We start from the raw sequence: 23890 nt of genomic DNA on the forward strand, positions 1-23890 counted from the left end.
TGTATAGGAACTTGGGATAATAATTGGGGACCTAGTATTCGTCTGCTCATTTGCTCTATAAAGTTTCTCTAGTGATGATTCACACAGAATGTTCCCTTAGTCCCAGAGTTGACTTCCTGGCTGTCTAGTGGTCTCGCTGACCATTTTGTCCTTTCAAGAAAGCTCAGCTTTGCCTTAAGGAAGATAGATGTCATTACATGAATGTCCTAAGGTTATCTTGGCATTTACTTAGGAAGATAAATGATTTCCAGCCAAAGTTTTAAAAGATTCCAAATGAACTGTTTTTAGTTGAAATCCTCATGAAATCAGCATTGTTAATAATCACATCAGAACTCATTCTGTTGAGTAAAAGTCAACTAACTTCAAAGGGAAATACAGTTTATTTTGTTTTACTAGAAATTTGATGCAGCCATATTCTCTGAAGTAATTTGAGGCTTGGAAGATACGTGTGAAATTCTCACATTAGCAGTGTTAATATAAGATGCAACTGAAGCTGGCACATACTAGTTTACAAGTGCATTATTATGATGCCTCTAAAATTCATGTTAGGATAACAAATGATTGGAGGCTATTCAGCATGAACAGTTTGGGATTATGAGTTTAACTTCTTAATAAAAAGCATATCTGAAAGTGCCTATTATATGAGTGATGTTCATGTAGTAATTTGGATGTAGGCTAAAAAAAAAATTCTTCCTCTGCATTCTAGAAATTCACAACTCAATGGTGTTTAATAAATATTTCTTACTGATGCTGAGCCTAGTTATCGATTTAAGTCAGATAAACCTTTTTAAATTTAAGAAGCCAATTTGGTGTTAGGTATAGAAAAGAGTTTGAACTCTATGAAGTGTGTCATATTTTCTAGTTGGGAACATCTTTCAGTCCTCTCTCCCAGAGGTTAAATCACAGTCTGTAAAAATAAACTAACACTGCATCACAGCCCTCTTAGACCCACTCAGAAAAGTACTGTATGTATTACAGTTCATAGCACAAAGGCTAAACATTCTTGGTTGATATTTATCTCTCTGGATCTGATTTTATGGATTGTGGACACTCTGCATTCATTTATCTAAGTTTTGAGCACTGACAGTGTGTCAGATACTGTGCCTTAGCACTTGACAGCCAAAACTACTGCTCTGTTCTTAAGAAGTCAGTGGTTCAGTAGGGAAGACAGTCATGTAAACAGGACTGGAAGTAGAAGTCTAGAGTAAGTCATGTCAGCAATTGTTTATTTGTAGCTTTGCAAGCCACACTTTTTGTGCGACATCCAGAAACAGGAAAGTTGCTGGTTAATTTTGATCCGAAAATTTTGGAAATTGTTCGGGAAACTAAGTGCATGATAAAAATGAAGCTGGACGTACCAGAACAGGCAAAGAGATTGCTAAAATTGGAAAGTAAATTGAAAGGAGATAAATTGTACCTGCAGGTAAGATGGATTCTATTTTCTTTTCTTTTTAAAAAGTATTTATTTGAATGCATTGGGTCTTATTTGGGGCACATGGGATCCTTCACTGTGGTGCATGGACTCTTGAGTTGTGGCTCGAGGGCTCAGTGGTTGTGGCACTTGGGCTTAGATGCTCCATTGCATGTGGGATCCTAGTTCCCAAATCAGGGATTGAACCTGCACCTCCTGCATTGCAAGGTGGGTTTTTAACCACTGGACCACAAGGGAATTTCCATACTTTCTAATTATTTTGAAAGAGGTTTATATATACATGTATATATATATATAGTATTTTTTTAAAAAAGAAAAAGACAGCTTTGCAGTTGTGCTGATGCTGCATTGAGGAGAAATTTGTTATTCTTTTTAAATTTTTTCAGCTTTATTGAGGGACAGTTGACAAAAAAAATTGTTAGATAAAGTGTATGTCATGATGATTTGATACACATATATGTTATGAAAATATGTTGTAGAATGTATTAGTCACCCAGTTGTGTCCAGCTCTTTGTGACTCCATGGACTGTAGCCTGCCAGGTTCCTCTGGCAGTGGAATTCTCCAGGCATGAATGCAGGAGTGGGTTGCCATTCCCTTCTCCAGGGATCTTCCTGACCCAGGGATCAACCTGGGTCTCCCGCCTTACAGGCAGATTCTTTACCGTCTGAGCCACCGGGAAGCCAGAAGCCCATATTATGAAAGGATTCCTTCCATTTAGTCAGTTAACTAACATAGTCATCATTATACACACACACACATTGGTGAGAACATTTAAATTCTACTCTCTTCAGTTCAGTTCGGTTGCTCAGTCGTGTCTTACTCTTTGTGACCCCATGGACTGCAGCATGCCAGGTTTCCCTTTCCATCACCATCTCCTGGAGCCTGCTCAAACCCATATCCATTGAGTCGGTGATGCCATCCAACCATCTCATCCTCTGTCGTCACCTTCTCTTCCTGCCCTCAATCTTTCCCAGCATCAAAGTCTTTTCAAATGAGACAGTTCTTCACATCAGGTGGCCAAAGTATTGGAGTTTCAGCTTCAGCATCAGTCCTTCTAATGAATATTCAGTACTGATTTCCTTTAGGATGGACTGGTTGGATCTCCTTGCAGTCCAAGGGACTCTCAAGAGTCTTCTCCAACACCACAGTTCAAAAGCATCAATTCTTCAGCACTCAGCTTTCTTTATAGTCCAACTCTCACATCCATACATGACTGCTGGAAAAACCATACTTTGACTAGATGGACCTTTGTTGGCAAAGTAATGTCTCTGCTTTTTAATATGCTGTCTAGGTTGGTCAGAGCTTTTCTTCCAAGGAGCAAGTGTCTTTTAATTTCATGACTGCAGTCACCATCTGCAGTGATTTTGGAGCCCAAGGAAATAAAGTCTCTTACTGTTTCCATTGCTTCCCCATCTATTTGCCATGAAGTTATGGGACCGGATGCCATGATCTTAGTTTTTTGAATGTTGAATTTTGAGCCAACTTTTTCACTCTCCTCTTTCACTTTCATCAAGAGGCTCTTTAATTCCTCTTCACTTTCTGCCATAAGGATGGTGTCATCTGTGTATGTGAAGTTACTGATATTTCTCCCAGCAATCTTGATTCCAGCTTGTGCTTCATGCATCTTGGCATTTTGTATGATGTATTCTGCATAGAAGTTAAATAAGTAGGGTGACAATATGCAGCCTTGACATACTACTTTCCAAATTTGGAACCAGTCTGTTGTTCCATGTCTGGTTCTAACTGTTGCTTCTTGACCTGCATGCAGATTTCTCAGGAGACAGTTAAGGTGGTCTGGTGTTCCCATCTCTTGAAGAATTTTCCACAGTTTGTTGTGATCTACACAGTCAAAGGCTTTGGCATAATCATAAAGTAGAAGTAAATGTTTTTCTAGAATTCTCTTCCTTTTTCTATGATCCAACGGATGTTGGCAATTTGATGTCTGGTTCCTCTGCCTTTTCTAAATCCAGCTTGAACATCTGGAAGTTCACGGTTCATGTACTGTTGAAGCCTGGCTTGGAGAATTTTAAGCATTACTTTACTAGTGTGTGAGATGAGTGCAATTGTGCAGTAGTTTAATTGTATGATATGGTGTCATCAACTACAGTCACTATGTTGTACTTCAGATCCTTAGATGTTATCAATCTTATAGCTGAAAGTTTGTACCCTGTTACCAATATCTTACTGTTTCCCCTACCCCTGACAACTACTTTGCTACTCTTTTTATGAGTTTGCATGTTTTAGATTCCACATATAAGTGATATTATACAGTATTTATCTTCCCCTGTCTGACTTATTTCACTTAGCACAGTGCTCTCAAGGTCCATCCATGTTGTCTCAAATGGCAAGATGTCCTTCTCTCTCATGGTTGAATAATATTCCATTGTATATATGCCACCTCTTTATCCGTTCACCCATTGATAGAAAATTGTTTCCATGTTTTGGCTGTTGTGAATAGTGTTGCAATGAACATTGGAGTGCATATATATTTTCTTTTTTTTTTTTTTTTTTTTATAAATTTATTTATTTTACTTGGGGGCTAATTACTTTACAATATTGTAATAGTTTTTGCCATACATTGACAAGAATCAGCCATGGGTTTACATGTGTTCCCCTTCCCGAACCCCCCACCCACCTCCCTCCCCCTCCCATCCCTCTGGATCATCCCACTGCCCCGGCCCCGAGCCCTTGTCACATGCATCGAACATGGAATGGTGCTCTGTTTCACATATGACAATACACATGTCTCAATGCCATTCTCCCAGAACGGCCCACCCTCACCTTCTCCCTCAGAGTCCATAAAATTGTTCCATGCATCTGTGTCTCTCATTCTGTCCCGCATATAGGGTTATCGTTACCATCTTTCAGATTCCATATATATGCATTAGTATACTGTATTGTTGTTTTTCTTTCTGGCTTACTTCACTCTGTATAATGGGCTCCAGTTTCATCCATCTCAGTAGAACCGGTTCAAATGTATTTTTTTTAATGGCTGAGTAATATTCCATTGTGTATATGTACCACAGCTTCCTTATCCATTCATCTGCTGATGGACATCTAGGTTGCTTCCATGTCCTGGCTATTGTAAACAGTGCTGCGATGAACATTGGGGTACACGCGTCTCTTTCAATTCTGGTTTCCTCGGTGTATATGCCCAGCAGTGGGATTGCTGGGTCATATGGCAGTTCTATTCCCAGTTTTTTAAGGAATCTCCACACTGTTCTCCATAGTGGCTGTACTAGTTTGCATTCCCACCAACAGTGTAAGAGGGTTCCCTTTTCTCCACACCCTCTCCAGCATTTATTGCTTGTAGACTTTTGGATAGCAGCCATTCTGACTGGTGTGAAATGATACCTCATTGTGGTTTTGATTTGCATTTCTCTAATAATGAGTGATGTTGAGCATCTTTTCATGTGTTTGTTAGCCATCTGTATGTCTTCTTTGGAGAAATGTCTGTTTAGTTCTTTGGCCCATTTTTTGATTGGGTCATTTATTTTTCGGGAATTCAGCTGCAGAAGTTGCTTGTATATTTTTGAGATTAATTGTTTGTCTGTTGCTTCATTTGCTATTATTTTCTCCCATTCTGAAGGCTGTCTTTTCACCTTGTTTATAGTTTCCTTTGTTGTGCAAAAGCTTTTAATTTTAATTAGGTCCCATTTGTTTATTTTTGCTTTTATTTCCAATATTCTGGGAGGTGGGTCATGGAGGATCCTGCTGTGATTTATGTCGGAGAGTGTTTTGCCTATGTTTTCCTCTAGGAGTTTTATTGTTTCTGGTCTTACGTTTAGATCTTTAATCCATTTTGAGTTTATTTTTGTGTACGGTGTTAGGAAGTGTTCTAGTTTCATTCTTTTACAAGTGGTTGACCAGTTTTCCCAGCACCACTTGTTAAAGAGATTGTCTTTTCTCCATTGTATATTCTGGCCTCCTTTGTCGAAGATAAGGTGTCCATATGTGCGTGGGTTTATCTCTGGGCTTTCTATTTTGTTCCATTGATCTATATTTCTATCTTTGTGCCAGTACCATACTGTCTTGATGACTGTGGCTTTGTAGTAGAGTCTGAAGTCAGGCAGGTTGATTCCTCCAGTTCCATTCTTCTTCCTCAAGATTGCTTTGGCTATTCGAGGTTTCTTATATTTCCATACAAATTGTGAGATGATTTGTTCTAGTTCTGTGAAAAATACCATTGGTAGCTTGATAGGGATTGCATTGAATCTGTAGATTGCTTTGGGTAGAATACTCATTTTCACTATATTAATTCTTCCAATCCATGAACACGGTATATTTCTCCATCTGTTTGTGTCCTCTTTGATTTCTTTCATCAGTGTTTTATAGTTTTCTATATATAAGTCTTTTGTTTCTTTAGGTAGATATATTCCTAAGTATTTTATTCTTTTTGATGCAATGGTGAATGGTATTGTTTCCTTAATTTCTCTTTCTGTTTTCTCATTATTGGAGTATAGGAATGCAAGGGATTTCTGTGTGTTAATTTTATATCCTGCAACTTTACTATATTCATTGATCAACTCTAGTAATTTTCTAGTAGAGTCTTTAGGGTTTTCTATGTAGAGGATCATGTCATCTGCAAACAGTGAGAGTTTTACTTCTTCTTTTCCTATCTGTATTCCTTTTATTTCTTTTTCAGCTCTGATTGCTGTGGCCAAAACTTCCAAAACTATGTTGAATAGTAGTGGTGAAAGTGGGCATCCTTGCCTTGTTCCTGACTTTAGGGGAAATGCTTTCAATTTTTCACCATTGAGGATAATGTTTGCTGTGGGTTTGTCATATATAGCTTTTATTATGTTGAGATATGTTCCTTCTATTCCTGCTTTCTGGAGGGTTTTAATCATAAATGGATGCTGAATTTTGTCAAAGGCTTTTTCTGCATCTATTGAGATAACCATATGGTTTTTTTCTTTCAATTTGTTAATGTGGTGTATTACATTGATTGATTTGCGGATGTTAAAAAAACCTTGCATTCCTGGGATAAAGCCCACTTGGTCATGATGTATGATCTTTTTAATATGATGTTGGATTCTGTTTGCTAGAATTTTATTAAGGATTTTTGCATCTATGTTCATCAGTGATATTGGCCTGTAGTTTTCCTTTTTTGTGACATCTTTGTCTAGTTTTGGAATTAGGGTGATGGTGGCCTCATAGAATGAGTTTGGAAGTTTACCATCTTCTGCAATTTTCTGGAAGAGTTTGAGCAGGATAGGTGTTAGCTCTTCTCTAAATTTTTGGTAGAATTCCGCTGTGAAGCCGTCTGGTCCTGGGCTTTTGTTTGCTGGAAGATTTCTGATTACACTTTCGATTTCCGTGCTTGTGATGGGTCTGTTAAGATCTTCTATTTCTTCCTGGTTCAGTTTTGGAAAGTTATACTTTTCTAAGAATTTGTCCATTTCTTCCAAGTTGTCCATTTTATTGGCATATAGCTGTTGGTAGTAGTCTCTTATGATCCTTTGTATTTCTGTGGAATCTGTTGTGATCTCTCCATTTTCATTTCTAATTTTGTTGATCTGATTCTTCTCCCTTTGTTTCTTGATGAGTCTGGCTAATGGCTTATCAATTTTGTTTATCTTCTCGAAAAACCAGCTTTTAGTTTTGTTGATTTTTGCTATGGTCTCTTTTGTTTCTTTTGCATTTATTTCTGCCCTAATTTTTAAGATTTCTTTCCTTCTACTGACCCTGGGGTTTTTCATTTCTTCCTTCTCTAGTTGCTTTAGGTGTAGAGTTAGTTGATTTATTTGATTTTTTTCTTGTTTCTTGAGGTACGCCTGTATTGCTATGAACCTTCCCCTTAGTATTGCTTTTACAGTGTCCCATAGGTTTTGGGTTGTTGTGTTTTCATTTTCATTCGTTTCTATGCATAATTTTATTTCTTTTTTGATTTCTTCTGTGATTTGTTGGTTATTCAGAAGCGTGTTGTTTAGCCTCCATATGTTGGAACTTTTAATAGTTTTTTTCCTGTAATTGAGGTCTAATCTTACTGCATTGTGGTCAGAGAAGATGGCTGGGATGATTTCAATTTTTTTGAATTTACCAAGGCTAGATTTATGGCCCAGGATGTGATCTATCCTGGAGAAAGTTCCATGTGCACTTGAGAAAAAGGTAAAATTGATTGTTTTGGGGTGGAAACTCCTGTAAATATCAATTAAATCTAATTTGTCTATTGTATCATTTAAAGTTTGTGTTTCCTTGTTAATTTTCTGTTTAGTTGATCTATCCATATGCGTGAGTGGAGTATTAAAGTCTCCCACTATTATTGTGTTATTGTTAATTTCCCCTTTCATACTTGTTAGTATTTGCCTTATATATTGTGGTGCTCCTATGTTGGGTGCATATATATTTATGATTGTTACGTCTTCTTCTTGAATTGATCCTTTGATCTTTATGTAGTGTCCTTCTTTGTCCCTTTTCACATCCTTTATTTTAAAGTCTATTTTATCTGAGATGAGTATTGCGACTCCTGCTTTCTTTTGGTCTCCGTTTGCATGGAATATGTTTTTCCACCCTTTCACTTTCAGCCTGTGTGTGTCCCTAGTTTTGAGGTGGGTCTCTTGTAGACAGCATATATAGGGGTCTTGTTTTTGTATCCATTCAGCAACCCTTTGCCTTTTGGTTGGGGCATTCAACCCATTTACATTTAAGGTAATTATTGATAAGTATGCTCCCGTTGCCATTTACTTTGTTGTTTTGAGTTCGTGTTGAAACATCCTTTCTGTGTTTCCTGTTTAGAGAAGATCCTTTAGCATTTGCTGGAGAGCTGGTTTGGTGGTGCTGAATTCCCTCAGCTCTTGCTTGTCTGTAAAGCTTTTGAATTCTCCTTCATATCTGAATGAGATCCTTGCTGGGTACAGTAATCTGGGTTGTAGATTATTCTCTTTCATTACTTTAAGTATGTCCTGCCATTCCCTTCTAGCCTGAAGGGTTTCTATTGAAAGATCAGCTGTTATCCTTATGGGGATCCCCTTGTGTGTTATTTGTTGTTTTTCCCTTGCTGCTTTTAATATTTGTTCTTTGTGTTTGATCTTTGTTAATTTGATTAATATGTGTCTTGGGGTGTTTCGCCTTGGGTTTATCCTGTTTGGAACTCTCTGGGTTTCTTGGACTTCTGTGACTATTTCTTTCCTCAATTTAGGGAAATTCTCAACTATTATCTCCTCGAGTATTTTTTCATGGCCTTTCCTTTTATCTTCTTCTTCTGGGACTCCTATGATTCGAATGTTGGGGCGTTTCATATTGTCCCAGAGGTCCCGGAGGTTTTCCTCATTTCTTTTGATTCTTTTTTCTTTTTTCCTCTCTGCTTCGTTTATTTCCATCATTCTATCTTCTACCTCACTTATCCTATCTTCTGCCTCCGTTATTCTACTGTTGGTTCCCTCCAGAGTGTCTTTTATCTCCTTTATTTCATTATTCATTCTATATTGATTCCTTTTTATTTCTTCTAAGTCCTTGATAAACATTTCTTGCATCTTCTCAATCTTTGTCTCCAGGCTATTTATCTGTAACTCCATTTTGCTTTCAAGATTTTGGATCATTTTTATTATCCTTATTCTAAATTCTTTTTCGGATAGATTCCCTATCTCCTCCTCTTTTGTTTGGCTTTGTGGGCATTTCTCATTTTCCTTTACTTGCTGAGTATTTCTCTGCCTTTTCATCTTGTTTAGATTGCTGTGTTAGGCGTGGCCCTTCTGTATTCTGGTAGTATGAAGTTCCTCTTTGTTGTGGAGGTTCCTCACTGCGGTTGGGGTTGGACAGGTGGCTTGTCAAGGTTTCCTGGTTGGGGGAGCTTGTGTCGGTGTTCTGGTGGGTGGAGCTGGATTTCTGCTCTCTTGAGTGTAATGGAGTGACCAGTATTAATTTTTGAGATGTCTATGGATTTGGTGTGCCTCTGGGCAGCCTGTATATTGATGCTCAGGTCTATGTTCCTGCGTTGCTGGAGAATTTGCGTGGTATGTCTTGCTCTGGAACTTATTATCTCTTGGGTGGAGCTTGGTTTCAGTGAATTTATGGAGGCTATTGGATGGTCTCTTATTAATTAATGTTTCCCCTGGCTTTCAGTCTTATTCTTGCAGTAGCCTCAAGACTTCTCCTTCCATACAGCCTCAATAATAAAACTTTTAGGTTAATGGTGAAAAGATTCTCCACAGTGAGGGATACCCAGAAAGGTTCACTGAGTTACATGGAGAGATGAGGTGGGGGGGGTGGGTTGTAGTGACCAGGAGGGGAAGAGGGGAATTCAAATGTGGAGAGAGCAATCTAGCCAGTAAGCACTTCCCTCTGTGCTTTCCACAGTTTGGAACCCTCAGAGTGATTCACAGAGATACATAGAGAGGGGGGAGGAAGGTAACAGAGGTGAGCATGAGTAGAAAGGGAGGAATTAAGAGGGGAGAGAGAGATCTGGGCAGTATCCTGTTCCTGAAGTGTTCTCCGGTACCCAGAACACCCTCAGAGATTCACAGAATTGGGTTGAGAAGAGAAGGAGGAGGGTGGGAGATAGAGGTTCCCTGGGGGAGAAGAAAGAGCATCAATAGGGGGACAGAGTGATCAGGCCAGTGATCACACTCCTGAGTAAAAATGGGTCCTAAAGATTGGGTTCTTAAATGTACAAAGTTGATATCAAATATGTAAAACACAGATTAAAAATCTAGAGTAGAGGTTAGACTCTTATAAAACTTACAATCTAAAAAAAAAAAAAAAAAAGGGAACAGTGTAAAAAGAAAAAAAAACAGTAAAAAAAGAAACAGTAAAAAAATGTAGAACAGGAAAAAAAACATTAAAAAAAAAAAACACAAAAGGTATAAGATATATGTATGTAGTTTGCTTCAAAAATAGGGTTTTTTTTTTTTTTTTGCAAGTTAATAGTGGGTTATGAAAATGAAACTTAAAGGTGTAATAGAGGACTTGAAGAAAAAGGAAAGAAGAGAAAAAAAAATTTTTTTAATTAAAAAAAAAAATTTAAAAAAAATTAAAAAAAATAATAATAGTAAAAAATATATATATCCCGGACTTTCTCTGGAGCTGTTGTGAGCAGTGTGGGATCTGCTCAGTTTTAGATAGATCCTTATTCCTGCTTATACTTTTCAAGATCTGTAGGTCCTTTTTAATGCAGTCGGTATTAGCTACAGGGATCTTAATCTGTTGGCCTGTCCCTTCCAAAGCACTTCCCTCTGTTTATTTGGCTTCTGTTTGGAGATCTCTTCAGTATCTAATTTCCGCCCTGCATCAAAGCGGTGGAGGTGATCTCTTTAGGTTCGCTTGTTCAATCGTGCTGTGGGGAGGAAGGAACACTGCAATTCTGGCGTGTGTGTGGTAAGCTCGCAGTGTCTCGGCCGCACTGGGTTCGCCCCCGCTCACGGCGTGTGTGCTTTCCCCGTCTACCCTGCTCAGGCTTCAGGTTACTCGGCCGGGGAGCGGGCCCTGAGCTGCGTGCACTTCCCAGGACTAAGCCGCTCAGGTTCAGGCTCCCGGTTACTCCACAAAGGCGCAGACTCGATTTTGCCCGCGGCTTGTGCCGTTCCCGGTCGGAGCTGCCCAGGCGGCCAGGAGTTTGGCGAGGGCGCTGTCCCCTGTTGGGGCGGTGCGGCTTATCACCTCCCTGGTCCCCGCCTCGGTTTACGGGCGCGCCCGGCTCCGGTGTGCTTTGTGTCGGTTCTGGGGAGCTGGTCTCTGGCTGCGACCCTCCCGGCTGCTGTCGACCCTCCGGGATCTCAGGCAGTCTTTGCTTAAAAAACTGGGAGCCTGTTTGCAGTTTGGTAGGGGGTGCCCTCTCTGGAGCCGAGTTTGCCCCTTTCCGGCTCTGGCGGGCCCCGCCTGCCCGCTGTGTCCGGCGGGGGATGGCGCAGTCCGCAGCCGGCTAGCTCTCCTCTGGTATCGCTCAGTCCTTTGTTCTGTGAGCGGGCCGGCAGTGCCTTAGAGTTGGGCTTTTCGCGGGATAGTTCTCTCTCTCGCTGTCCCACAGTTTAGGTTACTATCTCACGTTAGCTCCCTCAGATTGCCCTCGGGGCACTCGGGCCCGGTCTTTACCCTAGGCAATGCCGCCCGCTCCTCTCCGTTCAGCCCCCACTTGCTGGTGGCGGATGATGCGAGCGTCTGGGGTTCTTTGCTGGGAGTTGCTTTAGGCACGTAATCTGTCGATTTTATTTATTTTTCCTCCCAGTTACGTTGCCCTCCGAGATAAAAAATCCTCCCCCACACCCGCCGGTGAGAGGGTTTCCTGGTGCTTGGAAATTCCTCCTCTTTTACGACTCCCTCCCCGGGACGGGTCTCCGTCCCTAACTCTTTTGTCTCTCTTTTTATCTTTTATAATTTCTCCTACCTCTTTTGAAGATAATGCGCAGTTTTTGTGAAAGCCTGACGTCCTCAGCCAGCCTTCAGAAGTAGTTTTGTGAAGTTTGGTCAGCGTTCAGATGTTCTTTCGATAAATTTGTGGAGGAGAGAGTGGTCTCCCCGTCCTATTCCTCCGCCATCTTCTGCTCTCCTCCTATATTTTCAAATTAGTGTTTTCATATTCTTTGGATGAAAATCCGAAAGTGGAATTGCTAGGTCATATGGTAGGCATCACCAACTCAATGGACATGAGTTTGAGTAAACTCCGGGTTGGCGATGGACAGGGAGGCCTGGCATGCTGCGGTTCATGGGGTAACAAAGAGTCGGACATGACTCAGCGACTGAACTGAGCTGATGGTAGTTCTACTTTAGTTTTTTAAGGAAACTTCATATTGTTTTTGATAATGTTTGCACAATTACCTTTTACCAACAGTGTCTGAAGGTTCCTTACTCTCCACATCCTCACCAGTTATTTATCTTTTATTTATAGGTGTGAGGTGGTATCTCATTATCCACTATGTTTACTTCTAGGAGTTTTATGGCTTCAGGTCTTAAATTTAATGCTGTAATCCATTTTGAGTTAATTTTTAGGTGTGGTATAAGATGGTGGTCCAGTTTTATTCTTTTTCATGTGACTGCCCAGTTTTCCCGATATTGTTTACTGAAGAGACTGTTCTTTCACCATTGGATTCTTTTGACTTCTTAGTGTGCTCGTGGTTTTTTGTAAGTGAATTGACCACATATGCATGGGTTTATTTCTGGACTGTATTCTGTTCTGTTGTGATTCTCGAGGGCATTTGAATACTGACATGCAAACAGAAAGGAAAAAAGTGAAAGGATTATCAGAAAGCAAAAATGATTATCAGAAGTCATATGTAGATTTCTGGATAATGACAATGATGAATAGCAAGTTTAAAATATTATTAATATTATAATTTTATAGATTTAGTGCATTATATTTTATAATATGTTCAATTAAGAATACTAGTAAGATATGAATTAATGACTGTAAAATGACATGAATGGAAAATGAATCTCAATATTATGGAGTAAAATGGAGCAACAACCAAAAAGATCAGAGTATTAGAATAGATATTCTCAAAACCAGTTTAGAAAAACAGGCTTATTGAGATATAATTCACATACCATACAATTTATCCATTTCAAGTGTACAGTTTAATGGTTTTAGTATATTCACAAAGTTACACAACCATCATCATTATTAATTTTAGAACGTGTTCATCATTCCCTAAAGAAACTCCATATCTGTTAGCAGTCATTCCCCATTTTCCCCCCAACTCTTGCCACATCTTCCCCTGGCAATCACTTAGTGTCTCTATGGATTTGCCCACCCTGGGCATTTATACAAATGGAATCATTTAATATATGATGGTTTGTGATTCACTTTTTTAACCTAACACAATATTTTCAGAGTTCATTCATATTGTCCCATGGATCAGTACTCATTTTTGAATATGTGAGTGTGAAAGTCACTCAGTCGTGTCCGACTCTTTGCGACCCCATGGACTATACAGTCCATGGAATTCTCCAGGCCAGAATACTGGAGTGGGTAGCTTTTCCCTTCTCCAGGGGATCTTCCCAACCCAAGAATCGAACCGGGGTCTCCTGCATTGAAGGCGAATTCTTAACCAACTGAGCTATGAGGGAAGCCAATGGCTAAATAATATTCCATTGTGTGGTCATACCACATTTTAGGCATCCATTCATCAGTTGATAGACATTTGTGTTGTTTCTACATTTTTGCATTATGAGTGATGCTGCTGTGAATATTTGTATACAAGTTTTTGTGTGGATATGTTTTCATGCTCTTAGGAATATAACCTAGGAGTGAAATTGCTGGGTTTTAGTAACTTCATAACTCTATGTTTAACCTTTTGAGTAACTGACACACTCTGTTTTCCAGAAAGGCTGCATTATTTTATGTTCTCACCAGCAGTGCATGATGGTTCCATTTTTCCACATCCTTGCCAATATTTGTTATTGTCTTCTTCATTTGAACATCATTTGGATGTGAAGTGGTATTTCCATTTGGTTTTGACTTGCATATCTTCATGGCTGTTGATGTTGAGGATGTTTTCTTGTGCATGTTGGTGATTTGTAGGTCTTTGGCAGAATGTCTGTTTTCTCCTATTCTGTGGGTTGTCTTTTTCTTGATACTATCCTTTGGAGCACAAACTATTTAAAATTTTTATGAAATACAATCTATGTATTTTATCTTTTGTCCCATGTAACTTTAGTGTGATTTCTAAGAAACCTTTGCCTAATCCAAGGTCACAAAGATTTATGCATGTGCTTTGCTCTAGGAGTTTCATAATTGTAGCTCTTACCAAAATACACACACACACACACACACACACACACACCCTCAGAAAGCCCCCTCAGGCATTGTAAAAACTTTGGCTTCATCATCAAAAGCCCTAGGTTTTCATACTGGTTAGTTAATGGCACCCCACTCCAGTATTCTTGCCTGGAAAATCCCATGGACGGAGGAGCCTTGTAGGCTACAGACCATGGGGTCGCTAAGAGTCGGACATGACTGAGCGACTTCACTTTCACTTTTCCCTTTCATGCACTGGAGAAGGAAATGGCAACCCACTCCAGTATTCTTGCCTGGAGAATCCCAGGGACGGCGGAGCCTGGTAGGCTGCCGTCTATGGGGTCGCACAGAGTCGGACACGACTGAAGCGACTTAGCAGCAGTTATGACTACAGGACTGAGTGTCAAAATACTGTTATAAATTGAGGTTAATGTCACATGCACTGAATCTTGCAGGATTTTAGTTAGTATTGAATGATATTAGGAAAGTCAGAGTCCTTTGCCAAGTGTAAAGTGTACATAAAAGTTCAATTACAAGTAAGAGAAAGGAGGAAAGGAATTAATCACTTTGAAACTATTAAGTAAACATTGAAACAGTTTAATATTATTAATTTGGGGGAGAATTAACCTGAAACCGCATCTCCCATCACACAGTTCAATAAGTTGCAAAATGATCAAAAGTTGATTATCATGGTTCTTTCTCTAAAAAACATCTAAAAATATAAAAGCTTTGTGTAGACCTTTATTTTGAGTCAAGAAGACAAATGTGGCTTCAGGAACAAGTAAGCTGCAATATATCAGAAAACAGGCAACAGAAGGGGTGAAAATGTGTAATGACAGAGTTAAGGAAAAAAAAATTGTCTAAACCATTTAAAATTGCATGCATCTAAAAAGACAATTAAGTAATAATTATTAGAGATGTAAATCTAGGAAGCTCCCGTGACTTACTGTTTAAAGGGGATGCTCAGTTAATTTATAGGTGAAGGGAAAGGACAGCAAATTAGTACAAATAATCAGCCTCAATTTTTCAGGGCTATGAAGAAATGGGTAAAATGAAACCTTCTAGTTATGAATCAAAATGTGACTGTTGCTTTAAAATAAATAAAAGTAAAACATGCCATTTTGACTTTTAACAGGGTCTCCTGCAGCATTATGATGATTTATGTCAGGAAGTGCCTCCTGTCTTTGTCAATCTGATGACCCCTAAAATGAAAAAGGTTGGTGATTTTGATGGTTTATATTGATTTCCCTGTCGTTTAAAATTAGATTCCAGTTCTATAGATTATGGATTCTAGAACATCTATTCTTGCCAAGACCCTCTTTCTAGTTCAACTTTATAGCTCTATTTTCCCTGCAGAATGATTTCTTGTCTAGGTTTTGTTGCCTTTGAAAAACAAATAAATCTAAATAATCAGCACTTTCTAAGAATCCACGATTGCTTCATGGACAGCCAAAGATGATTAAAAACAAAAAGTCACCTTTACTAGGCATAATGGAGGGGAAATAGAATTAAGGAAATACAACCCATAATATTTCCAGGTAATAAAAGGCAGCTTTTTATGAATGCAGATGCTCCTTTTTAATAAGGGAAACCGTTTTTTCCTTTTCTAGGTGGAAACTGTGTTAAGACAAGGGCTTACAATATTGACATGGTCATCTTTAACACTAGAAAGCTTTTTTCAGGAAGTTGACTCAGTTTTGGGTATGTTCAACCAACTCTTAAAGAAGGTATGAGAGACACATTTTTTAAAACTACATGCATTAATACTCAGGCTATACATAATAGTTTGATTAACCTATGAAAGCTATTTAAGTCTATTTAAGTGACTTTTAACTAAAAGGACATCCTTACATTAAAAAAAAAGCTTTATACTTCTTTAACTGATTTGGGGCCTCTTAATTTAGAATTGCCTTGTTCTTGTCCCTGAATTACCTTGCCTGTAATATGTTAAAATGATGGTTCAGCTCCAGTGTAGTTTAGAAAATGGGATAATTGTAGACTGGAAGATGGTGGAATGGAGGGCTTAAATGCATCTGATGTTAATTAGATGAGGTAGTTACCCACTTGGAGACCATCTATTGTTTTCTGACATGTTTGCTACATAATACATGCATGACCTTTTAGATGTGCTAGCCTGTCTATGGTGGCAGCATGGTGTAACAGACAAAACCCAGAGGCTTGAAAATCAGATAAACCTAGGTAGGATATTTCGACTTTCACTAGCCCTGTGTTCCTCTGTGGGTTACTTGACTTCTTTGAGCCTTGGTTTCTCTGGCTGCAAAAGGGGGATAGTACTGATTCATGGGCTGGAAGGAGATCATGCATGTGAGGTTATGACACATGTTGCTGCTCAATAAAGTTTAACTCCACATCAAGAAAAGATTTACTTCTAAAATTCCTACCAAATTATGCTTGGCTCAGGATGCAAGTTTCCAGATATAGCCCTCCAGGTTAGTTTATAACTCAAGTGTTTTTTTGGATGAAAGAGGAGTTTTCTTCGACATATGTTTTCTCATTGGTAGATCAATGACTTGTGTGAAATGCATATTGATACAGTTCTAAAGGAGATAGCCAAAACGGTGTTAATTTCCCTGCCTGAAAGCGGTGCTACCAAAGTAGAAGATATGTTGACACTCAATGAGGTATGCATTTATGTGTTATATTTTATTCATAGAAATTCTAACTCATAAACTAAAATGTGAATTTGCATTCTAAAAGTAGAAGTCTGTGTTCATGGCATTTAAACATTCTGGATTTTTTTTTTTTAACATCCTCAGCTCCAAAGACTTATAAGGTGTCAACAGCTCAAGCTCATGGTCACACCTTAGACATTATCCTAATATTGTCCTCAACCTCATGCTGGAGTCCCCTGGGGTCCTGTCAGTGTTCACTGCCCTTCTTCCTCTGTGCATGCTCCCAGGGCGATATCATCTACTCTCACGGTTTTAACTGACACATACTTTGTCCTTAAGTCCCCTGAACACCTGGGTGTCGTCTAGAGTCCTTTTCTCGCTCCCATCCCCAAAGCCAGTCAGTCTTCTAGGGCTCAGCCAGGGTTTGTCTGTTACTGTTCTTGAATTGCCTCTTTTTTTCCATATCTACCACACTTGTCTTAGGTCATGCTTTTTCTTCTCTTTTGAGCAAAGGTTCATCACAAGGGCCAAGCAAAGAGAACGGGTACCTCATACTCAAAAAGCCTGAACTCCAGATCAGGCTTTTAATGCTCATGAGTGTGTCATTTGATGTTATGATCTAACTGGTCTCTCTGCCCCATGTTTGGCCCCATCATATCCATCATCCTCCAGTTGTAGGAACTCCCTAGCTTAAATCCTTCAGCGGCAGTGGCACCCACCTAAGCTCCTGAGCACCACATTAAATTGAACTTACTTGAACACCTACTTGTCCTCTATTGGCTGAAAAGCACAAAAGATAGGAATCCTGTCTAATCACTTTTGAGGCCTGGCACATAACACAGTCTTTCTCAGAAGCACGTACTTTTTGTCTTGAACTCTGAGCCCTGTTTTCTTTCTTGCCTGCCTTGTGCTTCCCACCTCCTTACCGGTTTAGGTCACCTTGCTACTGTCCTTTTCAAGACAACCAAGGATGGTTCCATCTCAAGGGATCTAACCTGGCCATGGGAAACAGGTGCCCTTACCTCTCTTTCTATGGAAATGTGGCGTCCTCTTCGCAGGACACGTTTCTGAGCTGTTTGGGGTTAGGTAGCCAGCCAGCCTCTTGCTTCAGACCTACTTAGGCGTGGAGCAGCCCCTGCATCCCCAGATTGTAGAGATTGTGGGTAGAGGTCTCTGAGTAGTTCTTTTTCAAAACTTTGAGGTAGTGTGATCTCAAGTCATAAACTTGAATGAGGGTGAGCTAGTGGTTGTAAATTTCCAAGGAGACTGTATCTGTCCCCCCTAGAGCCTCAACCGAGATTGCTGACTGTCCTGGAGAGCGTGGCCCTTGATTTGCCTGATGGTGTGGCAGAGAGGGCAAGGGTAGGTCTCAAGTTCCTGTCTGCTACCCTTGTGAGGGATCCAAGGCCTCATTTGTTTTTGTTATTTTTTGTTTAGGAGGGGGGAAAGTCCCCATAAAAGCTGTAGTTTCAGCTTCTTGCTTTAGGCCCATATCTTTTGTTTTTTTTAAATTGGGATATGAGTGTATACAGCAAAGCGCACAAATATTTAGTTCACTATTCAGTGAATGTTTATATACAACTCACTCTTGTAACCTTCTCCACAGCAAGGTATAGAACATTTCCTTCATTGCAAATGATCCCTTCTGCTCCATTCCAGGCAGCAAGCATCCTCTACCCCAAAGTCATCACCATTTTGGCTTCTATCACTGTATATTAGTTTTACTCGTTTTGCTGCTGCTGCTAAGTCGCGTCAGTCGTGTATGACTCTGTACGACCCCGTAGACAGCAGCCCACCAGGCTCCTCCGTCCCTGGGATTCTCCAGGCAAGAATACTGGAGTGTGTTGCCATTTCCTTCTCCAGTGCATGAAAGTGAAAAGTGAAAATGAAGTCTCTCAGACATGTCCAACTCTTCGCAACCCCATGGACTGTAGCCCACCAGGCTCCTACATCCATGGGATTCTCCAGGCAAGAGTGCTGGAGTGGGTTGCACTTGTGTTGAACTTCACACAAATGAAATCAAGAAGCATGTATTCTTTATGTCTGGCTTATTTTGCTCAGGGTCTGTGAGATTCATCTGTGTAGTTGCATGAGACACTAGTTCTTTCATTCTCATTCATTGCTGACTAGTATTTCAGTGTCTGAGCTTATTACAATTTATGTATATCTTCTGCTGTTTGGGGCATTTGGATAGTTAACAGCTTTTGATTATACACACTGAGCAGTCTTGTATATGGTTTTGTTTTGTTTTTGTGAATCTAAGCACCTGTTTTGGTGGGTTATTCCTATAAGTGAGATTGCTGGGTCATAGTCATAGGTTATGAATATATTTAGCTTTTGTAGAAACTATCTTTTTAGAGTTGGTGTATTTGAATTAGGAACCAATTAGGTGCACACATTGCATTTGATTCACATATCTTTTAAGTTTCTTTTTGCCATCTCCCCTTTCTTTGCTTGCAATTTTTTATTGCAGTAAAATATACATAGTGCAAATTTTATAATTTTAACCATTTATAATGTATAGTTCAGTGGCATTAAGTAAAATTCAGTGTTTTGAAACCATCTATTTCCAGAACATTTTTTTATCATCTTACATAGGAACTCTGTACCTATTAAACAATGACTTCCCATTTTCCTTCCCTCCACCCAGCCCCTGGCAACCTCTATTCTGCTTTCTATGTTTATGAATTTGTCTATTTTAAGTATCTCATGTAGGTGAAATCATGCAATATTGCCCTTCTGTGTCTGTGTTACTTCACTTAGCATAATGTTTTCAAGGTTAATCCATATTGAAGCATGTATCAGAATTTGGTTCCTTTTTAGAGCTGAAATGTTCTGTGGTATATAGATGCCACATGTTGTTTATCCATTCATCTGTTGGTGGACATTTGGGTTCTTACCACCTTTTAACTATGAATGAAGCACTAGTGTGTAATTATCAATCCCTACTTTCAATTCTTTAAGGTATATACTCAGAGTGGAATTACTGGTCACGTGGTAATTCTATGTTTAGCTTTTGAGAAATCACCAAATATTTTTCATGGTGGCCATACTGTTTTACCTTCCCACTAGCAGTGTACAACAAGGGTTCCAATTTCTCTACTTGCTTGCTGACAGTTCTTATTTTTCATTTTTGAAAATTAAAACATTTTTCATAATAATCTGAATGGATGTGAAGTCTCCTTATGGTTTTGATTTGCCTTTTCCTAATGATTGCTGATGTTGTGCATCTTTTCATGTGTTTGTTGGCCATTTGTACATTTCTTTGGAGAAATGTCTATTCAAGGTGTTTTTTTTTTTTGCCTTCTTCTTTCTTTTAATACTCTTTATTTATTGAAGAAATGGGATCATTTGTCCTATAGAATTTTCCATGTTTTAGACTTTTGCTTGTCATATCCTAGTAGTGTGATTTTTAAAAATTAAAATATACGTATATCATTTATGTATTTTATTTGGCTGGACTGGGTCTGAGTTGTGGCACACAGGATCTTTAGTTGTGGCGTGCGAACTCTCAGATGGAGCATGTGGGATCTAGTTCCCTGGTGAGGGATCAAACCTGGGCCCCTGCATTGGAAGCGTGAAGTCTTAGCCACTGAAACACCAGCGGAGTCCCAGTAGTGTGATTTAACATGTTGACCTAGTCCTCTGTTCCTTGAATTTCCTATGTATCTTAATTAGCTCTGGAGGATTGATTCAGTTCAGGTTCAATTACTTTTGCTTTTCCTGACAGAATAGTTCACTGTGTACTTCCTATTGCTTCACATCAGGAGGCACATTTTATTCTTGTTTCTCTTTTTGTGATTTTAAGATTAATTAGTGGGCTCAAATACAGTCAGCTTTATCCATCATTATAAAGTTTCCCACTAACCTTTCTCCTGATGAGTTTAGCAATCTTTGATTATTACTGCCTAGGGCCATTATTGTTGCCTAGAGATTGCAAAATGTTGATTTTCTGACTTCAGCATTTATGGATAAAATACTTCTATAAAGAAGAAATTTCCTTCATTACCTGGTTGGTTACTATGAAACAGTGTTTGTATAGAAAATTCAAGTCAAGTGCTTCAGTTTTCCTTTTATATACTAGTTTTCAAAATAATGAGTTGGCTCACTGGCAACTTCTAAAGTACTCATTGAGGTTTAAGTTATTTAAAGATCATTATGAATATATGGATTATTATGTATTTGAGGGATTCAGTCCATGGAAGTCATTATTATTTTTTTTCCATTTTTTTTCTACTTAAATTTTATCATCTTTGTCCAGTGGAATTCTTCAGGCAGGCTTCTGTGTTTTTGATATGAGTCCCGTAGTCTTTGAAAGCTTTCTTCCTTCCTGGAACCACTGGAAATCTTAAGTTCATCTTGTACATTTCCTGCCCAACATCTGGGATAACTCAATTTTCCAGCTAGCCTTTCAGTGTTAATGGTGGAAAATTATATTTGAAGATCACATCCTAGGTGCTAGGAATGGCACTCATTTTTAGCTTTCACCTGTTTTTATAGTATTATTTCTACATCTCTAATATACCTGGGGTGGTATTTCTTGGGTTGGCAAATAGAGTCTGCTGTATTCCTGGGCTCCATGTTATTTTAGGAGGAAGATTCCTTCAAATGTTGCATAGGTCTTTTTCCAGCAATTAAAGTTTTCCAAAGAAGTCTCCTGTTCCCTGCTTGGGGATGAGGGGTAACAGCTTGTCATTTCCTTCTCGCTCATCCTAGAATCTGACTATGAAAGTGAAAGTCGCTCAGTTGTGTCTGACTCTTTGCAACCCCATGGACTAGGCTGCCAAACTCCTCTGTCCATGGAATTCTCCAGGCAAGAATACTGGAGTGGGTAACTGTTCCTTTCTCCAGGGGATCTTTCTAACCCAGGGATCGAACCCAGGTCTCCCACTTTGTAGGAAGATTCTTTACCATCTGAGCTACCAGGAAAGCCCAAGAATCCTGGGGTGGGTTGCCATTTCCTTCTCCAGGGGATCTTCCCAACCCAGGAATCAAACCAGGGTCTCTTGCATTGCAGGCAGATTCTTTACCAGCTGAGCTACCAGGGAAGCCCACGTACTTCATACCAGGTCTTACTTATAAACTAACAGCGTACAAAGGAGTAGGGACATTTCTCCATTAATTTTTTTCATTTTGTCCTCTTGACAATGAAAATCATTTCTATTGCTGTGTACATATAACTGTTCTGACACTGTCCTCTTCTCAGTCGGGTGAAATTCACACTACCAAAGACAATTTTCTTTGAACATATAAACACAGAACTTTCAGGTGCATAGAAGGAGAAGCAGATCACCCAAATGAGGGAAATGAGGATAAAGGGTGACCAAGTGTGAATGTGGTGGTTACATGGGTGGCCCCGGTCAAGATACAGGAGGTGAAACTTGGAAGAGCTTGTTTGTCAGTGTGTCCCAGTCACATGTCCTAGAGGGATCCAAGATCGAGTAACACGTGGGCTGCCTTCACACAAGCCTATGACTTAGGGAGACCATTACGGTGAAGACAGAATAAGGTTTGTAATGACAAAGCACATTGGATAACACTTTGGAGAGAAATCAGTTTTGGAAACATGCCATACATAATGTTAATCTGGGGGGATGTGAGGTTATTTTGCACTAACCAGTGGTTTCAGACCATATTGGGAACCAGGGCTTATTTGCAGTAGTGGCAAGTATTCCTTATCTTGGGACATCTAAGATAAGGATGTGGTTATAGGACAGATTATGTTAATTATTTAAAAGCTATCTTCTGTTAGCCTCCAATTAGTCCTTCTACTCTATGATGCTGGGGCTGGGACTCTGCAAATTACATTTATCCTTGGCCAGCTGGCTGCCCTTTAGGCTTGCACTATAGGTAATAGAAGGAGGCTGGAGGAGAAAACAGGCTTCCTCTTTCTTGTATTGCCCTCTGTTGCTGACACCGTTACCCTGGCAGCGGCTGTTAGCCCCAGGTCCTAGTGTTCTCCGGCCTTTCCAGAATCAGCCTCATGTGTCTGTCAGATATACCAACATCAAGGGGCCTCTCTCTGAGCTTCTGAGGCAGCAGCGCTAGCCAAGTGTCTCCCTCCCTTCCCAATACCAGGTTCCAATAACTTCACCCTCCTCCCTGGACTCCACCATGCCCGGGGATGGGAGCTGCCTCCTACAATTACTCTCTGTGACCTCTGTGTTCCTTTTTGCCCTTTTGATCCTTTAATAGTTGTTTAACCAATTTTTTAAATATTTAATTCTCTCATTCTGTCTATTAAAATAGCTGGAGTGGCGTGTATTTCCTTGCTGGACCCTGATCAACATATCTGTGTATTGATAGATATACAAATGGAATATGAAATCAGGGCAATATTATGATCCAAGTTAAGATAGGAGAACACAGGGAAATAGGTGAAAGGGTATCAAAAATTCTATCCGCAAAATCAACCTGGCTCCATAGAGACAGAAAGTAGATTAGTGGTTGCCAGAGTTGTGGGGAGTGACTGCTAATGGATATAGGGAGATTCTTTGGGGGATGATGAAAACATTCTGGAATTAGATGTCAGTGATGGCTCCCCAGCTTTGTGACTATACTGAAAATCAATGAACTGTGAACTTTATAAGGGTCAGTTTCTGTTGTATGAATTATATCTCAATTTTTAAAAATAGAAAACCGCTCACACAATTAGTTTGACTGCCTTCCATTTCATCCCTGGCATGCTCCTTGGCACTGCAGTCTGTTTCATTCAGCTGTGAGAATGGTCTTATTAATCTTCAAGGACTAGCTGTTCTGCTCATGAAGAGATATGGTCCTTATCAGGAAAAGATGCCTTGCTTTGTGAGGCATCTCACAAAGTTGGGCATTACCCAACTGGTAGTGACATCATATGGAGGCAGTTTCTGTGAGTCTGTTATCTCATGGCATTATTTTGCCACTTGTTAAAGAGGATAGCTGTGCCACTGGAAATTTCTTTGCAGTGGAATGTGTACATCTAAGTTTCTTACTCCTGGCTTTCTTGACAGTATGAGCTGTCATGGTTATCTGAGATGACCTAATTCATAGCAAGGATCAGATGTGAGTTCTTTGATCGGGGTTCAGGAACTAGGATGGGGCTGATTATTGTGTGTGGGACCGTATCGGTGTAGATCCCAGCAAGGTGAGACACTCCAGGAGTCTCAAGGGTGAAA

At 39.6% G+C, this 23890-nt stretch overlaps 1 protein-coding gene across 4 annotated transcripts in view; it reads left to right on the forward strand.

Moving 5' to 3' along the window:
- Window positions 1-23890, forward strand: part of DNAH8 (dynein axonemal heavy chain 8) — a 326388-nt gene that overhangs the window by 65824 nt on the left and 236674 nt on the right. For all 4 annotated transcript variants that reach the window (XM_081523221.1, XM_081523219.1, XM_081523218.1 and 1 more), the window contains 4 exons: window positions 1236-1423; window positions 15239-15319; window positions 15714-15830; window positions 16626-16745. In XM_081523221.1, the coding sequence (XP_081379347.1) occupies window positions 1236-1423; window positions 15239-15319; window positions 15714-15830; window positions 16626-16745 (506 nt within the window). The remainder of the gene's footprint in view (window positions 1-1235; window positions 1424-15238; window positions 15320-15713; window positions 15831-16625; window positions 16746-23890) is intronic.

Source organism: Giraffa tippelskirchi, chromosome 8, assembly GCF_054371585.1.
Source record: "Giraffa tippelskirchi isolate mGirTip1 chromosome 8, T2T-mGirTip1v1.2.pri, whole genome shotgun sequence".
Taxonomy (NCBI): domain Eukaryota; kingdom Metazoa; phylum Chordata; class Mammalia; order Artiodactyla; family Giraffidae; genus Giraffa; species Giraffa tippelskirchi.